This window comes from Xyrauchen texanus, chromosome 13, assembly GCF_025860055.1.
Source record: "Xyrauchen texanus isolate HMW12.3.18 chromosome 13, RBS_HiC_50CHRs, whole genome shotgun sequence".
In the NCBI taxonomy this organism is placed as follows: domain Eukaryota; kingdom Metazoa; phylum Chordata; class Actinopteri; order Cypriniformes; family Catostomidae; genus Xyrauchen; species Xyrauchen texanus.
In genome coordinates this window covers 47,214,155-47,230,763 of record NC_068288.1, presented here as the reverse complement: position 1 = coordinate 47,230,763, position 16,609 = coordinate 47,214,155, and the positions used below count along the sequence as shown (strand labels likewise).

At 43.6% G+C, this 16,609-nt stretch overlaps 1 protein-coding gene across 2 annotated transcripts in view; it reads left to right on the top strand.

The window, feature by feature from the left end:
- The first annotated feature begins 1,325 nt into the window (after positions 1-1,325).
- Positions 1,326-16,609, top strand: part of zgc:65895 (uncharacterized protein LOC393546 homolog) — a 25,005-nt gene continuing 9,721 nt past the window's right edge. Inside the window, exon 1 of one of the 2 annotated variants that reach the window (XM_052140256.1) lies at positions 1,326-2,233. In XM_052140256.1, the coding sequence (XP_051996216.1) occupies positions 1,965-2,233 (269 nt within the window). In that variant the 5' untranslated portion in view covers positions 1,326-1,964. Of the gene's footprint in view, positions 2,234-14,231; positions 15,414-16,609 lie in introns of those variants that run through there. The other variant, XM_052140258.1, reaches the window with a different exon arrangement.

Genomic DNA, 16,609 nt, shown 5'->3' with positions numbered 1-16,609 from the left:
GTGTGTGAACTTGTGTAAATATATCAGGAGTGATGATGATAATGGATATAGTTTGTGTTTTAAAGACTGAGCAGTTAGCCAGCAGGCGCTTTTAATGTGCTAACCGGGAGATAGCTGTCGTTAGTCTGCTGTGAGGGCGAGATTATTGATTATAAATACTCATTTATCATAAGCAGTGCAGTAGGACGTGTCAAACTCGTGCTTTGTCAATGGGGACTATAAGTGATTTACTAACGACGTCATCGCACAGACTCTAGTGTATTCCCTCCACTGTATTTACCATATTTACATCCTTATCAAGAGTGAATTTCACCACATGCATCACTCAGACTCGCCTGGTGAGACGCCCTCGAGCAGGAGGATGTCCCACCCATCTGTGTTTGCTGGCCGCAGGGGCAGTAACCCCACCAGTGGTGCCATGGTCAGTATTAACTGCCCTGTTGCCCCAGCCGAAGACCATCAGACGGCCCCCGCCGGCTCTTCATCCCCTGGACCGCATCACCCACCCCACAGCCTCAGCATCCACCCTCAGGGTCAGAATATTGGGGCACAGGTCAAAAAGAAGAGCCGCTTTCAGATCACAAGCCGCCCTGCTCACGAGCAGGTGTCCGCCAGCGCTAATAACAGCATTGCGGATCGATACCGAGAGTTACGATGACATGGACGAAGTCCCACACGGAGGACCTCTCCTCATCTGACATCCTTGATGTGTCTGTTTCTCGAGCCACGGACACGGGCGCTCCTGAGAGGAGTTCTTCCGAAGAAACGCTGAATAGCTTGCATGGAGGTGAGACTCCTGGGGTCACCTCGCTAATGAACCGGTCATGCATCACCCGCAGCAAGGGTACATAGCTAATGGAGTCCATCATCACGCCATCATCAGCCTCATGGACATCACAAGGAGCAAGGGGCTCGCCCTGTGGCAGCCACCCAAGTGAGGCCTGCGCCATTGGCATCTACGGCGCCAGCTGCTCAGCCAAGTGGACGATCAACCCAAGCTGCTGTTGTGGACGGTGGTGGAACCGCGAGCAGTGAGTCACCCACGAGCATTGTCAGGAAGTGTTTTGGGAACTGCAACAGAGCTTGAGGTGGAGCAGGCCCCACAGGAAGTGCGACGGTTCCACCTGCACAGCTGCCACCTCCAACCACAACTACGTACCCAAACTCAGACGCATCGCAGCTGCCACAGCATCTCGCTTCAGGGTGGTCAAACTCGATTCCAACTCCGAGCCAGCTTCGAAAGGGCCGCTGGATGTGTACAGAGTATTATGAGAAAGACGCCCGCCTGGAGACACAACAGCAGCCGCCACAGAACTGTGGAGACCATTATTCAGTCTGAACATGAGACCACGAAGTGGCAGCTCTTCTGGAAGCACTCTCAGTGGTGGTGGAGACGCCCAACAGACGATGTGACGCACACCACTCTGCCCCTCACCCTCAAGACCCAAGCACTCACCCGATTCTCCAGCCTGCTGTTGCTCCCTCCACCAACCCCCAGGCAATTACTGTGATGGGTATGATTGGCACAGAGAGTTCATCTGCCCCTGTTAGACCCCAACAGCCGGCATCCTACTCTGTAGAAGGTCAAATACCCCAAATGCAGAGCAGCTACCCCTCTAATGTGAAACCCGCCCTGTCTGTCACACAGTGTGAAAAGGTACCAATGGAATACGCCCAAATGCCCACTCCTCAGCCTCTCCAGATTCCTCATATTCCAACTGCCGTGTCGCCTCGAAGCGACTCCAGTGCCCATTGGCATACCTGGACTTCCTGTAGGTGCCCCAGTGGCTGTTCCTCAACCCGTGTCTCCAAGACTGCAGGCTCTCGCCCCTCAGATGGGCACGATCACCACGGCTCAAGTGCACTCCAGAACAGCAGCCTGCTCCCCAGCTGTCTTCGGCCCACAAGTTCAGTTCCGCCTGGATCCAACATGCCTTCATCTGTAGCAGCGCAGTCACTGCTGCATGGAGCTGCGATACCGGTCGCCCACGCAGTACTGGGTCAGCAGGGAACACGGGTTCCCCATCGGGTGTCTCCTACAGTGGCATGAGTGCTGTGACAGCCTCACAGCTGGAAGATGCCCAGCGTCTGCTGTTACAGCATCACCAGCTGCTTTCTCTGCCACGACTGGCTGCAGGAGGAATGATGGGTCTCGCGAGGACAGTCTGATGCAGGTGCCACTCGTATCGGATGCCAGTGCTGCAGCCGTTTCAACCGGTGGAGATGATGACAGGTAAATGTCATATTTCATGCTTACTTGATATACTATTACTATCCAGTGGATATTACTGACTATATCCCAATTAAACGTCTGTATGGTTGAGTATGAAATCAGGTATCTTGCTGATATTGAGGTGACTGTCCAAATGTGGCCCAAAGTTGATCTGAATTAACACTACGCTTTGATGACGCTACAAATTTAGCAAATCAAGCAGTTTAAAACTAATTGGACCTTATTCCTGAAACACGAGCAGGACAAATTTGTCAGTTAGGCACAGGTTTACACCCCTTAAATTATCATTATATTAATTATGTAATGAAAATCATCCTGTCCAGACACTATTATATTTTATTTAAATATTGTATTATATTTAAATAATATTACTTAATATATTTAATTTAAATATATATAAAATATATTTTATTTAAATATTAATATATTTATTTAAATATATATCAAATATATTTTATTTAATATATATTTAAATAAAATATATTTGATATTTATAAAATACATTTTATTTAAATATTAATATATTTATTTAAATATTTAACAAATATATTTTTATTTAAATATTAATATATTTATTTAAATATATATCAAATATATTTTATTTAAATATTAATATATTTAAATATATATCAAATAATTTAATATATAATTAAATTAGGTTTCAAAAATTAAAGTGGTTTCATAAATGGTGTTTTATTGTACTTTTATGTCCTTGAATGAGTTGTAGTGTTCTGTACTTCAGGCGGTGCTGTTTCTGGTCAATGTCGGGTCAGTCTAACGTCTCTAAATATATCAGCTCGTCTCCAGAGAACTCGTCCTCCATCCTGTTTGTCTTTCCTCTTTTTATGCCCTCTTTCTGTGTCTTCATGTCTCTCTCCTCAAACTTCCCAGTTTCCTGTGTGTCCTCTCACTTGTGCAAGTTTACAGGAAGTGTGCCTCCTGTCACAGGTGAGGTCAGGTGTGATCTATAGAGTAATGTTTCTGTCTTTGTCTGCAGTGATGAGAGCTGCCTGTCTGGTTGCCATAGTGACGCATCTGTCAGTGACTCAGCAGAAGCAGTGCGTGTCACACTTGTGATGCTGCAGTATGCAGGAGTGCGCTGTACTGCGATTTAGGGCTGGACGATATGTCGAATATTAATGATATAATCGAGATTATTTTGCTGACGATGTAAAATTGACCAATATCGCAATGATTTTAATGCCATTAAAGGGGACCTATTATGCAAAATTGACATTGACATGGTGTTTGTACATAAATGTGTGTACACAAACACCCTATAATGATAAAAGTCCTCTCACTCCTGTTTCTTATAGTTCTATTCATCAAAAACAGTGTCAAAATGAACGCTTTTCCTACTCTAAAGTGACGACACGTTAGAGCAGGCCACGCCCACCTCTGGTGACGGACTCCACCATGTTATCATAGCTCCTCCCCTGAGTGATGTACATACAGTACAACCGAGCGGACCGGTGGGTCGGCTGCGAAATGGCCTGTGATAAGCTAAAATGAGCCGCCGCATTATGCAAAACGGACCACAAAATGGTTCCGCAATATGTCAAAACGACAGCGTAACGTGATATAATAAACGTTCGAACATGATATAATAAATAATCCGTGGGGTATTATGAGCTGACACTTCACACACATTCTGGGGACACCTGAGACTTATATGACATACTGTAAAAAGGGGCATAATAGGTCTCCTTTAAGTTTCATCAAGAGCGCATCAGTAGACTAATTTAATGCACAATTAAACAAAATGACATCACAATGTTGTGTTTGTCATGTGTGATTATTAATCCACAAAAGGCTGTGATTTAAAGACTGATAAACGGTCTGTGTGTGATTTTAAATCAAAGTAATGCAGGTTCAAGTATTTGTAATGCAAATATTAGTAACAGTTACGTTATTATACAAATGTGTTCCTTATAACGGAAAAGGAAACGATTACAGCGTTTCAGGAAATGTCAAAATAAAAGCTCCTTGAAAAGTCGAAGTAAATACAACAGCACTTACTGTGTCAAAATAAAAGTCCCCATGTGGAGGTGAAGTAAACAGGACAGAAATATATAACTTTTGTATAACACAAATCTAATGGCATAATAATGATAATTCAGCATTATATTATGATAATAAACCCTGACGTGACTCACAGTAATAATTGAGTATTATTCAATGTTTGCTTTGCACAGCACAAACATTTGAAGGTAAATCATCATTTGTATTAAGCTACTATAAACCTTGTGTATGAAATATAAAGTGCATATCAATGAAAATGATTGAATTTAATTCTCCCTTGTGTTTATTTAATGAAAAATGAATTTAATGTCTTTCAAATATTGAATCTACTCGACTGCAGTGGCTGTTTGGATGAAATATTTGTTCATCATAAAAAAAAAAAAACTTTTGAGCCATTTTAGAGCAGATACATAATAATCGAGATATAAACAGAATATTGTCAGTTTGCTGGAAATATTGTGATTCAGTGCAGCTGCTCATGTGACTTCCTGTCCGCCGATCCACTGCAGCAGTGATGTGAGGGGCGTTCATGCAGTTCTGCATATCAGATCTCCGCTGCAGGAAACATTGATCTGCATTGGCACTGATTGATTACTTGAATGATCTGAGGCTGCTGTAAACTCTGTTAGCGTCAGCTGTCAACAGTCTTTGTTTTTGTTTTCTCGTCATCTCTGTCTCAGTCACCATTAGTGTTGCCATGTTGTACGGCGTTACGGTTTTACTCGGTACAAGCGAGTGACACCCGTGTGAATTTTACACGGGGTAAAAGGGGCACGGTGGGTAACTGTAAGATGTCTCCAGAATGACACAAGAAATGCTGTTAGACACTATCATATTAAGAACAGATGACAGAAAAGCCGTCTATGCACATGTCTGACGCGCTGTTTGTTTGGAGGCGTGCAGTCTCGTGGAACACGTATGTAAAGGGTTCCCTGTCTTTGTTTCAGTCTTCTGAATCTTTAGGCAAGAACAGTGTCATCTATGAGTGCTGCACATGACCTCTGAAATCTCAGTGTTGAGTTCACTTCATTGTGAACGCAACTCTGCAGCACATACATGCTCCCCTCATTCACCTCCAACCATGAGTTATATTTCAGTGATTATCATCATTATAGTGTCTGTCTGTGTGTGTCTGCGTGCGTGTGTGTGTGCGCGCGCGTGTCTGTGTGCGTGTGTGTGTGTGCGTGTCTGCGTGTCTGCGTGTGTGTCTCTGTCTGACTGTGTGTGAGAGTGTGTGTTTGTGTGAGTGCATGTGTGAGTACATGTGTATAGCGCGCGTGTGTCTGTGTTCGTGTGTGTCTGTCTGTGTTCGTGTGTGTGTGTCTGTCTGTGTTCGTGTGTGTCTGTTTGTGTGTGTGTGTGTCTGTCTGTGTTTGTGTGTGTGTCTGTCTGTCTGTCTGTGTTTGTGTGTGTGTCTGTCTGTCTGTCTGTGTTTGTGTGTGTGTCTGTCTGTCTGTCTGTGTTTGTGTGTGTGTCTGTCTGTCTGTCTGTGTTTGTGTGTGTGAGTGCATGTGTATAGCGTGTGTGTGTGTGAGTGCATGATTATAGCGTGTGTGAGTGCATGATTATAGCGTGTGTGAGTGCATGATTATAGCGTGTGTGAGTGCATGATTATAGCGTGTGTGAGTGCATGTGTATAGCGTGTGTGAGTGCATGTGTATAGCGTGTGTGAGTGCATGTGTATAGCGTGTGTGAGTGCATGTGTATAGCGTGTGTGTGTGTGTGTGTGTGAGTGCATGTGTATAGCGTGTGTGAGTGCATGTGTATAGCGTGTGTGAGTGCATGTGTATAGCGTGTGTGTGTGTGTGTGTGTGTGAGTGCATGTGTATAGCGTGTGTGAGTGCATGTGTATAGCGTGTGTGAGTGCATGTGTATAGCGTGTGTGTGTGTGTGTGTGTGTGTGTGTGTGTGTGTGTGTGTGTGTGTGTGTGTGTGTGTGTGTGTGTGTGTCCTGTAGGTGGCAGTGTTCACTCTCTCTGCAGTAATAATCATGTGATTTACTGTGAGTGTGTCTGTGTGCTGCTGGAGATGGAAACGGCTCATTGTCACATGTGACCACACACACGTCACTCTGTTATTATCTTTATTAATATGGGAAGTGTCTTTACATTCACACACTGTGGGGCTTCAGCAGGACCAGCGCTGACCAACCGTGTGTCTTCATCTCTCTCCAGTTAAGTCGAGTCAGTGAACAGCTCTGCGTGTGTCTCAGTGGGTGTTTCACACATCTGATGTTCATTACTTCACATGTGTGCAGAAAACACACTGACTGTACACCTGCTTTACACATGAACTATCTGGGTTTCATCCAGAGCACTGATAGTTCTGTGGGATTATTTCCAGAGATGTTGTGAGGAAGGTCTGATCTATACAGTTGTCAGTTGCTCAGCTGTGCTTCATGTATGTGCTGCTCAAAGCACGCATGAGGATAATGAGCTCTAGATGTGCTCATCACAGTGTGTCTCTGTGGACAGAAGAGTGAATGAGAGCAATGCATGTAGAAGGCAGAGACTCTTGTTGCTTAGTGCAATCCAGTGGATTACTTTTATTCTGCCTTTATGTGCTTTTTGGAGCTTCAAAGTTCTGGTCACCATTCACTTGCATTGTATGGACCAACAGAGCTGAAATATTCTTCTAAAAATCTTCATTTTGTGTTCTGCTGAAGAAAGAAAGTCGCACACATCTGGGATGACATGAGGGTGAGGAAATGATGACAATTTGCATTTTTGTTGAACTGTCCCTTTAATGTGGTTTATTAACATGTTAATGTGTTTGTGTAATAGAATCATTGTGTGTGATGCTCGACTTGCTCCTGACGGTTATGTAAGAGATCAGACTGGACTCTAGCCAATCAGATCACTCGCTCTGAGACGACAACCACTCAACACACCTTGGCAACGGTTGCTATATGCCCTGCACCCTACACTCACTGAGATGCATGTGTTTGCCAACAGGTGAAGATGGTCTCGCTTTCCTCCAACTCAAACATAGTATTTTGTGTAATGAAAATAAAGACTGTTTTAAGACATTTGCATTGTGACATTATTTTCATGACAATTAATATTGTGCTTAATTATCATGAAAATAATTTAACATTGTGGAAAATGTGAATTATCTCCATTGTCTTTACACAAACACACACGTGTGAGCACTCGACCAGTGTAATGTGATGTCATCGCAGTGAAAATTACACAACCATTGAGAGACGAATACAAATAGAAGAGCTGATGAGACATACTTTCATACATTGTCATCTAAATTCATTTGAAAGTGTGTTTGAGTTTCTCAATCCTTCACACACACACACACACACACACACACACAGTGAGTGGCTTGTGTGGTTTTTCTACTTGGTTCTTCCTTGATGTTGCCTTGACAACTATTGTATGGATATTACCATTTTCCTTCCATTGTTGCCAACTGTGATGTAACAGTTGCACACAGACACTCACTAACTCAAACATACACACACACACTCATACAAACACATACATACATACAACTACTCACACACTCTCACACATACATACTAATACAAACACACACATACATCCAAACACACACTCACTCAAAAATACATACAAACACACACTCACTCAAACATACACACACACACTCATACAAACACATACATACAACTACTCACACACACTCACACATGCATACTAATACTCACACACATTCACACACACATGCATACTAATACAAACACACACAAACTCACACACACTCACACATGCATACTAATACTCACACACATTCACACACATTCACACATTCACACACACATGCATACTAATACAAACACACACAAACTCACACACACTCACACATGCATACTAATACTCACACACATTCACACACACATGCATACTAATACAAACACACACAAACTCACACACACTCACACATGCATACTAATACTCACACACATTCTCACACATTCACACACACATGCATACTAATACAAACACACACAAACTCACACACACTCACACATGCATACTAATACTCACACACATTCACACACACATGCATACTAATACAAACACACACAAACTCACACACACTCACACATGCATACTAATACTCACACACACTCACACATTCACACACACATGCATACTAATACAAACACACACAAACTCACACACACTCACACATGCATACTAATACTCACACACATTCTCACACATTCACACACACATGCATACTAATACAAACACACACACACACAAACTCACACACACTCACACATGCATACTAATACTCACACACATTCTCACACATTCACACACACATGCATACTAATACAAACACACACACACTCACACACACTCACACATGCATACTAATACTCACACACATTCACACACACTCACACATTCACACACACATGCATACTAATACAAACACACACAAACTCACACACACTCACACATGCATACTAATACTCACACACATTCTCACACATTCACACACACATGCATACTAATACAAACACACACAAACTCACACACACTCACACATGCATACTAATACTCACACACATTCTCACACATTCACACACACATGCATACTAATACAAACACACACAAACTCACACACACTCACACATGCATACTAATACTCACACACATTCTCACACATTCACACACACACATGCATACTAATACAAACACACACAAACTCACACACACTCACACATGCATACTAATACTCACACACATTCTCACACATTCACACACACATGCATACTAATACAAACACACACAAACTCACACACACTCACACATGCATACTAATACTCACACACATTCTCACACATTCACACACACATGCATACTAATACAAACACACACAAACTCACACACACTCACACATGCATACTAATACTCACACACATTCTCACACATTCACACACACATGCATACTAATACAAACACACACAAACTCACACACACTCACACATGCATACTAATACTCACACACATTCTCACACATTCACTCACACATGCATACTAATACAAACACACACAAACTCACACACACTCACACATGCATACTAATACTCACACACACTCACACATTCACACACACATGCATACTAATACAAACACACACAAACTCACACACACTCACACATGCATACTAATACTCACACACATTCTCACACATTCACACACACATGCATACTAATACAAACACACACAAACTCACACACACTCACACATGCATACTAATACTCACACACATTCTCACACATTCACACACACATGCATACTAATACAAACACACACAAACTCACACACACTCACACATGCATACTAATACTCACACACATTCTCACACATTCCACACACACATGCATACTAATACAAACACACACAAACTCACACACACTCACACATGCATACTAATACTCACACACATTCTCACACATTCACACACACATGCATACTAATACAAACACACACAAACTCACACACACTCACACATGCATACTAATAATCACACACATTCTCACACATTCACACACACATGCATACTAATACAAACACACACAAACTCACACACATGCATACTAATACTCACACACATTCTCACACATTCACACACACATGCATACTAATACAAACACACACAAACTCACACACACTCACACATGCATACTAATACTCACACACATTCTCACACATTCACACACACATGCATACTAATACAAACACACACAAACTCACACACACACACACATGCATACTAATACTCACACACATTCACACACACTCACACATTCACACACACATGCATACTAATACAAACACACACAAACTCACACACACACACACACATACAAACACACACTCATGTTGTCATATGATTGTGTTTGTGAGATGAAGCTGTGATTATAAACTGATGAATTGATGACATCACAGATGTTGATGTGATCAGATTGATCCAGTCAAATCATCAGATGATCAAAGAACTGAATGAATCTGTGAACATGACATCATCTCATCAAGTCTTCTTGCATGAGTGAAACCTCATTATAATAATCATCCAAAATTCATTTGTCATTAGGAACGTTTCTCAGACGTGATTATTTGTCTGTTTCTCTCATCGAAGTGCTTTCAGTGTTTGATTTGGTCTTGCATTACTTGCCCTCGCTGCCTTCTGTGGCGTCCCCGTGTGTGTTACGTCACCCTTGCTGCGGTGTTCACACCCAGAGGCTTTTATTCTTTTACTCCGACCATAACTTTACTGGATGCTCTTCAAGCTCCTCCGTGGACGTCTCATGATCTCTGAAGATCTGTTGTGGAACATGTGGCTGTTATATGAAGTTCCTGTAGATGCCAACAGCTGGCATCATCACGCTTGTGCAGGTTATTTAGTCTGAGCATCCGTCTGCGTTCATCATACAGTGCAGATGCAGTTGTGTACATGTGCTGGACACGGTGCAACACGTGTAGAGTAATAAAGTGCATGTACACTGATATTAATGATCCAGATGTCTTTCTGTGCTTGCAGGTTCATTGCATTGTTAAAATAACATTTGGAGTATTAATATCAGTGTGCACATTTACTCACTTTTTATTTGTGTAATCTTTTAATCTTTGCATGAATAATGTTGCATGTTTATGAAGCAGTCCATTTCATCGCTGGTGCATTTGTGATATGTAGGTTATGCACGCGCGCACACACACAATGTATAGTCACACAGTGTACTAGGTCATCATTACTGATGCAGAATTAAACCGCATCAGGCTTCTCTGCGCTATGATTGGCTGAATGAAAGGTGTGGTTTGCTTTGTTGCCGATAAGTCTTCTGGTCTATCTCCGCTGTGATTGGTGGAAACTGTCGGGTGCGTTTGTTGATGACTGAGAAACACAAACAACTCGTTCTGCTGTTTGATTGACAGTCCAAATGTCTGAGACCGCAAGAGAAAAGGCTTTTATTTTGCACTCTAATAATACATTATATGTTTTGCTTTATTGATTGCTTGCTGATGATTATGATTTGAGAATGTTTCAGAGAGCTTCCATCTGACCGTCTCATATACAAAGAGCTCACATGATTAATAACCCTCATTTACTTGCATTTGACACCGCATTGAGCTTCCTGGCTCAAAATGTAGTTTTTTTAATGGGGAAAGAAATCCACAGATGATGAAAGCCAATTATTAAATGTATCAATATTTACAGAAGAGTGAATCTCAAGGGAAGAGCTGCATCTGTCACTTACTATTAATAATGGTGGATATCAGGGGTCTGTGTATCTGAGCGAGTATTGGCACTGACTATCACCGCTGGAGTCCTGAGTTTGAATCCAGGGTGTGCTGAGTGACTCTGAGTCTCCTTAGCAACCAAATTGGCTTGGTTGCTAGGGAGGGTAGAGTCACATGGGGTAACCTCCTCATGGTCACTATAATGTGGTTCTCGCCTCGGTGGGCGTGTGGTGAGTGACTCCAGTCAGGTCTCCTTAGCAACCAAATTGGCCCGGTTGCTAGGGAGGGTAGAGTCACATGGGGTAACCTCCTCATGGTCACTATAATGTGGTTCTCAGCTCTCGGTGGGGCGTGTGGTGAGTGACTCCAGTCAGGTCTCCTTAGCAACCAAATTGGCCCGGTTGCTAGGAGGGTAGAGTCACATGGGGTAACCTCCTCGTGGTCACTATAATGTGGTTCTCACTCTCGGTGGGGCGTGTGGTGAGTGACTCCAGTCAGGTCTCCTTAGCAACCAAATTGGCCCGGTTGCAAGGGAGGGTAGAGTCACATGGGGTAACCTCCTCATGGTCACTATAATGTGGTTCTCGCTCTCGGTGGGGTGTGTGGTGAGTGACTCCAGTCAGGTCTCCTTAGAAACCAAATTGGCCCGGTTGCTAGGGAGGGTAGAGTCACATGGGGTAACCTCCTCGTGGTCACTATAATGTGGTTCTCACTCTCGGTGGGGCGTGTGGTGAGTGACTCCAGTCAGGTCTCCTTAGCAACCAAATTGGCCCGGTTGCTAGGGAGGGTAGAGTCACATGGGGTAACCTCCTCATGGTCACTATAATGTGGTTCTCGCCTCGGTGGGGTGTGTGGTGAGTTGTGTGTGGATGTCGTGGAGAATAGCATGAAGCCTCCACACGCCTACGTCTCCATGGTAACGCTCAACAAGTCACGTGATGAGATGTGCGGATTGGCAGTCTCAGACGCTGAGGCAACTGAGATTCATCCTCCACCACCCGGATGAGGATTTAGAGCACATTGGGAATTGAGCGTTACAGATTGTGGAGTAAAAGTAAATAAATAAAATAATGATGTATATCTGCATCAAGATTTTGACTTTGTTTTATGTGAATAAATAAAGGTAAATTTCTAGTTTCTACATTATTTGTACTTCACACCAGAAGAAAAGCTAGCTTCATACCATGTGACTCACATTTGGTTTTCAACCAGGGCTGGACTGGTAATCTGGCATACCGGGCATTTTCCCGGTGGGGGTGACGCACTTTGAGGCTGTTAGGGGCGGTACTGGCCATTGGGAGAACCGGGCCGTCGACTGTGACCCCCCCATCCCCCCAAACAACGTTTGGGCAAGTTTCTATGTTAACTCCCGGGCCGATTTCTCTTCCCAATACACTCCTGTTTCGACCATTGAAAATAGGTCATTTATGGTCATTTAATCTCTGTGATTAAACCAGCTAGGGCCTTAAAAATGTAGACTCAAAAAGGAAAGTTTGTTTTGAAACTAAATCTTTGATACTTCTGGAGTCACTCTAACTTTGGAAAAACAACACCGGGATTTATTCCCCATTTTTGGACTCGCATCATTATAATGCAACAACAAATTATAATTTTGACCCCCTTCAACAAAGTAATGGATTACTCGATAATTATTGCTCCATTACGTTACAGACAGACAAGAATGTAGTGGTGTAGTGGGTTAAAGCACATAACTGGTAATCAGAAGGTTGCTGGTTTGATCCCCACAGTCACCACCATTGTGTCCTTGAGTAAGGCACTTAACTCCAGGTTGCTCCGGGGGGATTGTCCCTGTAATAAGTGCTCTGTATAATACATTGGTACTCAGAAGGTTGCTGGTTTGAACCCCACAGTCACCACCATTGTGTCCTTGAGTAAGACACTTAACTCCAGGTTGCTCCGGGGGGGATTGTCCCTGTAATAAGTGCTCTGTATAATACATTGGTACTCAGAAGGTTACTGGTTTGATCCCCACAGTCACCACCATTGTGTCCTTGAGTAAGACACTTAACTCCAGGTTGCTCGGGGATTGTCCCTGTAATAAGTGCACTGTATAATACATTGGTAATCAGGAGGTTGCTGGTTTGATCCCCACAGTCACCACCATTGTGTCCTTGAGTAAGACACTTAACTCCAGGTTGCTCGGGGATTGTCCCTGTAATAAGTGCTCTGTATAATACATTGGTAATCAGAAGGTTGCTGGTTTGATCCCCACAGCCACCACCATTGTGTCCTTGAGTAAGACACTTAACTCCAGGTTGCTCCGGGGATTGTCCCTGTAATAAGTGCTCTGTATAATACATTGGTAATCAGAAGGTTGCTGGTTTGATCCCCACAGTCACCACCATTGTGTCCTTGAGTAAGACACTTAACTCCAGGTTGCTCCGGGGGGATTGTCCCTGTAATAAGTGCTCTGTATAATACATTGGTAATCAGAAGGTTGCTGGTTTGATCCCCACAGCCACCACCATTGTGTCCTTGAGTAAGACACTTAACTCCAGGTTGCTCCGGGGGGATTGTCCCTGTAATAAGTGCACTGTAAGTCACTTTGGATAAAAGCATCTGCCAAATGTGTAAATGTACGTGAACGTGTAATCTCGTTCCTCGAAGTCGGGCTTTTGTTACTACGTCACGCCACGTATCAAGTGGAAAACAAAATACGGAAGAAGCCAAACTCAAACAAATGCACAATGCACGACGGCAAAACCTGCATCATCACTTATACACAGATATGATTTATGTATGGGATCTAACAAATGATTCATTAATTTGCTTAAACCGTGAAGGATAAGTCATATTTAGCAAATTCATATTTTTTTAAAAAGTACAGACTTTCACGTCATCACGCCCTTCCAACATTCCAACTGGAAAACTCTGGTATCGTCTATAATTCCGAAGTTTCCGCTCATTAATATGACTTTGCTGGGTCATTCAGGTGCTCGGAATACATCATTATAATGATATTTCCCATATGTCCGACTCCACTTGAAGGGCACTGTGTCTTCCTCTCGTGTTAGTGAGGATGTTGGTGAAGGGGATTATGGGTCTTTACCCACGTCGCTGCCATCTTTGTTCTGCATCTTTCTCATTACGCATTCAAACAGACTTCCTCTCAGCTCACACATGCTGTTATAATGTAGATTAACACTCGTGCATCATCTTCATGAGGTTTGGCTTCTGTATGGTCAGCTGTTCATGTGCATGCATGCCCTCTTGTTTTGTATGTTTAGATACCAGTGCATGGAGCGCACGTGTCCAGCTGTGTCTTTGTCCTGTAGATGTGGACGCTGGACTCATGCTGTGTGTGTGTGTGTGTGTGTGTGTGCGTGTGTGTGTGTGTGTGTGTTACCATGAGCCGATGCGACCAGACAAAGCATGCAGAGTAATACTCGCCAATAATAGTCACTAGTTCATGTAGAAAATAAATTAAAACTGGCTGTTAATTAAATATAGATGATATGATAATGAGGAGGTGGGGTCTTGCATATGGTGTGTGGTCCAAACTGGAACACCTGATTGGCCGATGTTCTAATCTTCACTGGCTGTTTATGTAACAGTAGCTGGTCATGTGACGTGAGTGACATCACCGCTTCACCTACTCTGTTGGCAATGTGTTTGTGTGATGAGATTTGAAAGAGCTCAGTAGGACAATTAGCCTCCTGATACGCACACACACTTTTCATGTGGCGTTTTGTAACAGGGTGCACAGCGTTGGATGTTCATGGTGTTGTATATGTGTGTGAGGGGTCTCGTGGACATTAGGGGTGTTTGGCGGTGGCTGCATGTTTCCTCGTTTGCGTGGAGGTTTTGATTGACATCTCAATGAGAGAGACAGGGCTGCTGGAGCCAAAAGGGCCTGTGATGATGAAGAAGATGACACTCAGACTGCTGTACTGGGAACTGCAACATTACAGGTAAAACACACTGAGATGTGCTGCAGTCCAGTGCTGAACCACTCCTTTTGTTGTTGCACTGTCTCTACTCTGTGCAGTGAGTACATGTGTATGTGCGTGTGTGCAGTGAGTGGGAGTATGCAGTGTGTGAGCGTCAGTGTGTGTGTGAGCGTCAGTGTGTGTGTGCAGTGAGAGGGAGTGTGTGTGCATTGTGAGAGAGAGAGAGTGTGTGTGTGTGTGTGTGTGTGTGTGCAGTGAGTATCAGTGTGTGTGTGTGTGTGCGCAGTGAGTATCGGTGTGTGAGTGTGTGTGTGTGTGTGTGTGTGTGTGTGTGTGTGTGTGTGCAGTGAGTATCAGTGTGTGTGTGTGTGTGCGCAGTGAGTATCAGTGTGTGAGTGTGTGTGTGTGTGTGTGTGCGCAGTGAGTATCAGTGTGTGAGTGTGTGTGTGTGTGTGTGTGTGTGCAGTTAGTAAGTGTGCAGTTAGTAAGTGTGCAGTGAGAGGGAGTGTGTGTGTGTGCAGTGAGCATCAGTGTGTGTGTGTGTGTGTGTGTGTGTGTGTGTGCGCGCAGTGAGTATCAGTGTGTGTGTGTGTGTGTGTGTGCAGTGAGTATCAGTGTGTGTGTGTGTGTGTGTGCGCAGTGAGTATCAGTGTGTGAGTGTGTGTGTGTGTGTGTGTGTGTGTGCAGTTAGTAAGTGTGCAGTTAGTAAGTGTGCAGTGAGAGGGAGTGTGTGTGTGTGCAGTGAGCATCTGTGTGTGTGTGTGTGTGTGTGTGTGCAGTGAGCATCTGTGTGTGTGTGTGCGTGCAATGAATGAGTGTGCAGTGAGCATCAGTGTGTGTGTGTGTGCAGTTAGTAAGTGTGCAGTTAGTAAGTGTGCAGTGAGCGTCTGTGTGTGTGTAGTGAGTGTGTGTGTGTGCAGTTAGTAAGTGTGCAGTGAGAGGGAGTGTGTGTGTGTGCAGTGAGCATCAGTGTGTGTGTGTGTGTGTGTGTGTGTGCAGTGAGCATCTGTGTGTGTGTGCGTGCAATGAATGAGTGTGCAGTGAGCATCAGTGTGTGTGTGTGTGCAGTTAGTAAGTGTGCAGTTAGTAAGTGTGCAGTGAGCGTCTGTGTGTGTGTAGTGAGTGTGTGTGTGTGCAGTTAGTAAGTGTGCAGTGAGCGTCTGTGTGTGTGTAGTGAGTGTGTGTGTGTGCAGTTAGTAAGTGTGCAGTGAGAGGGA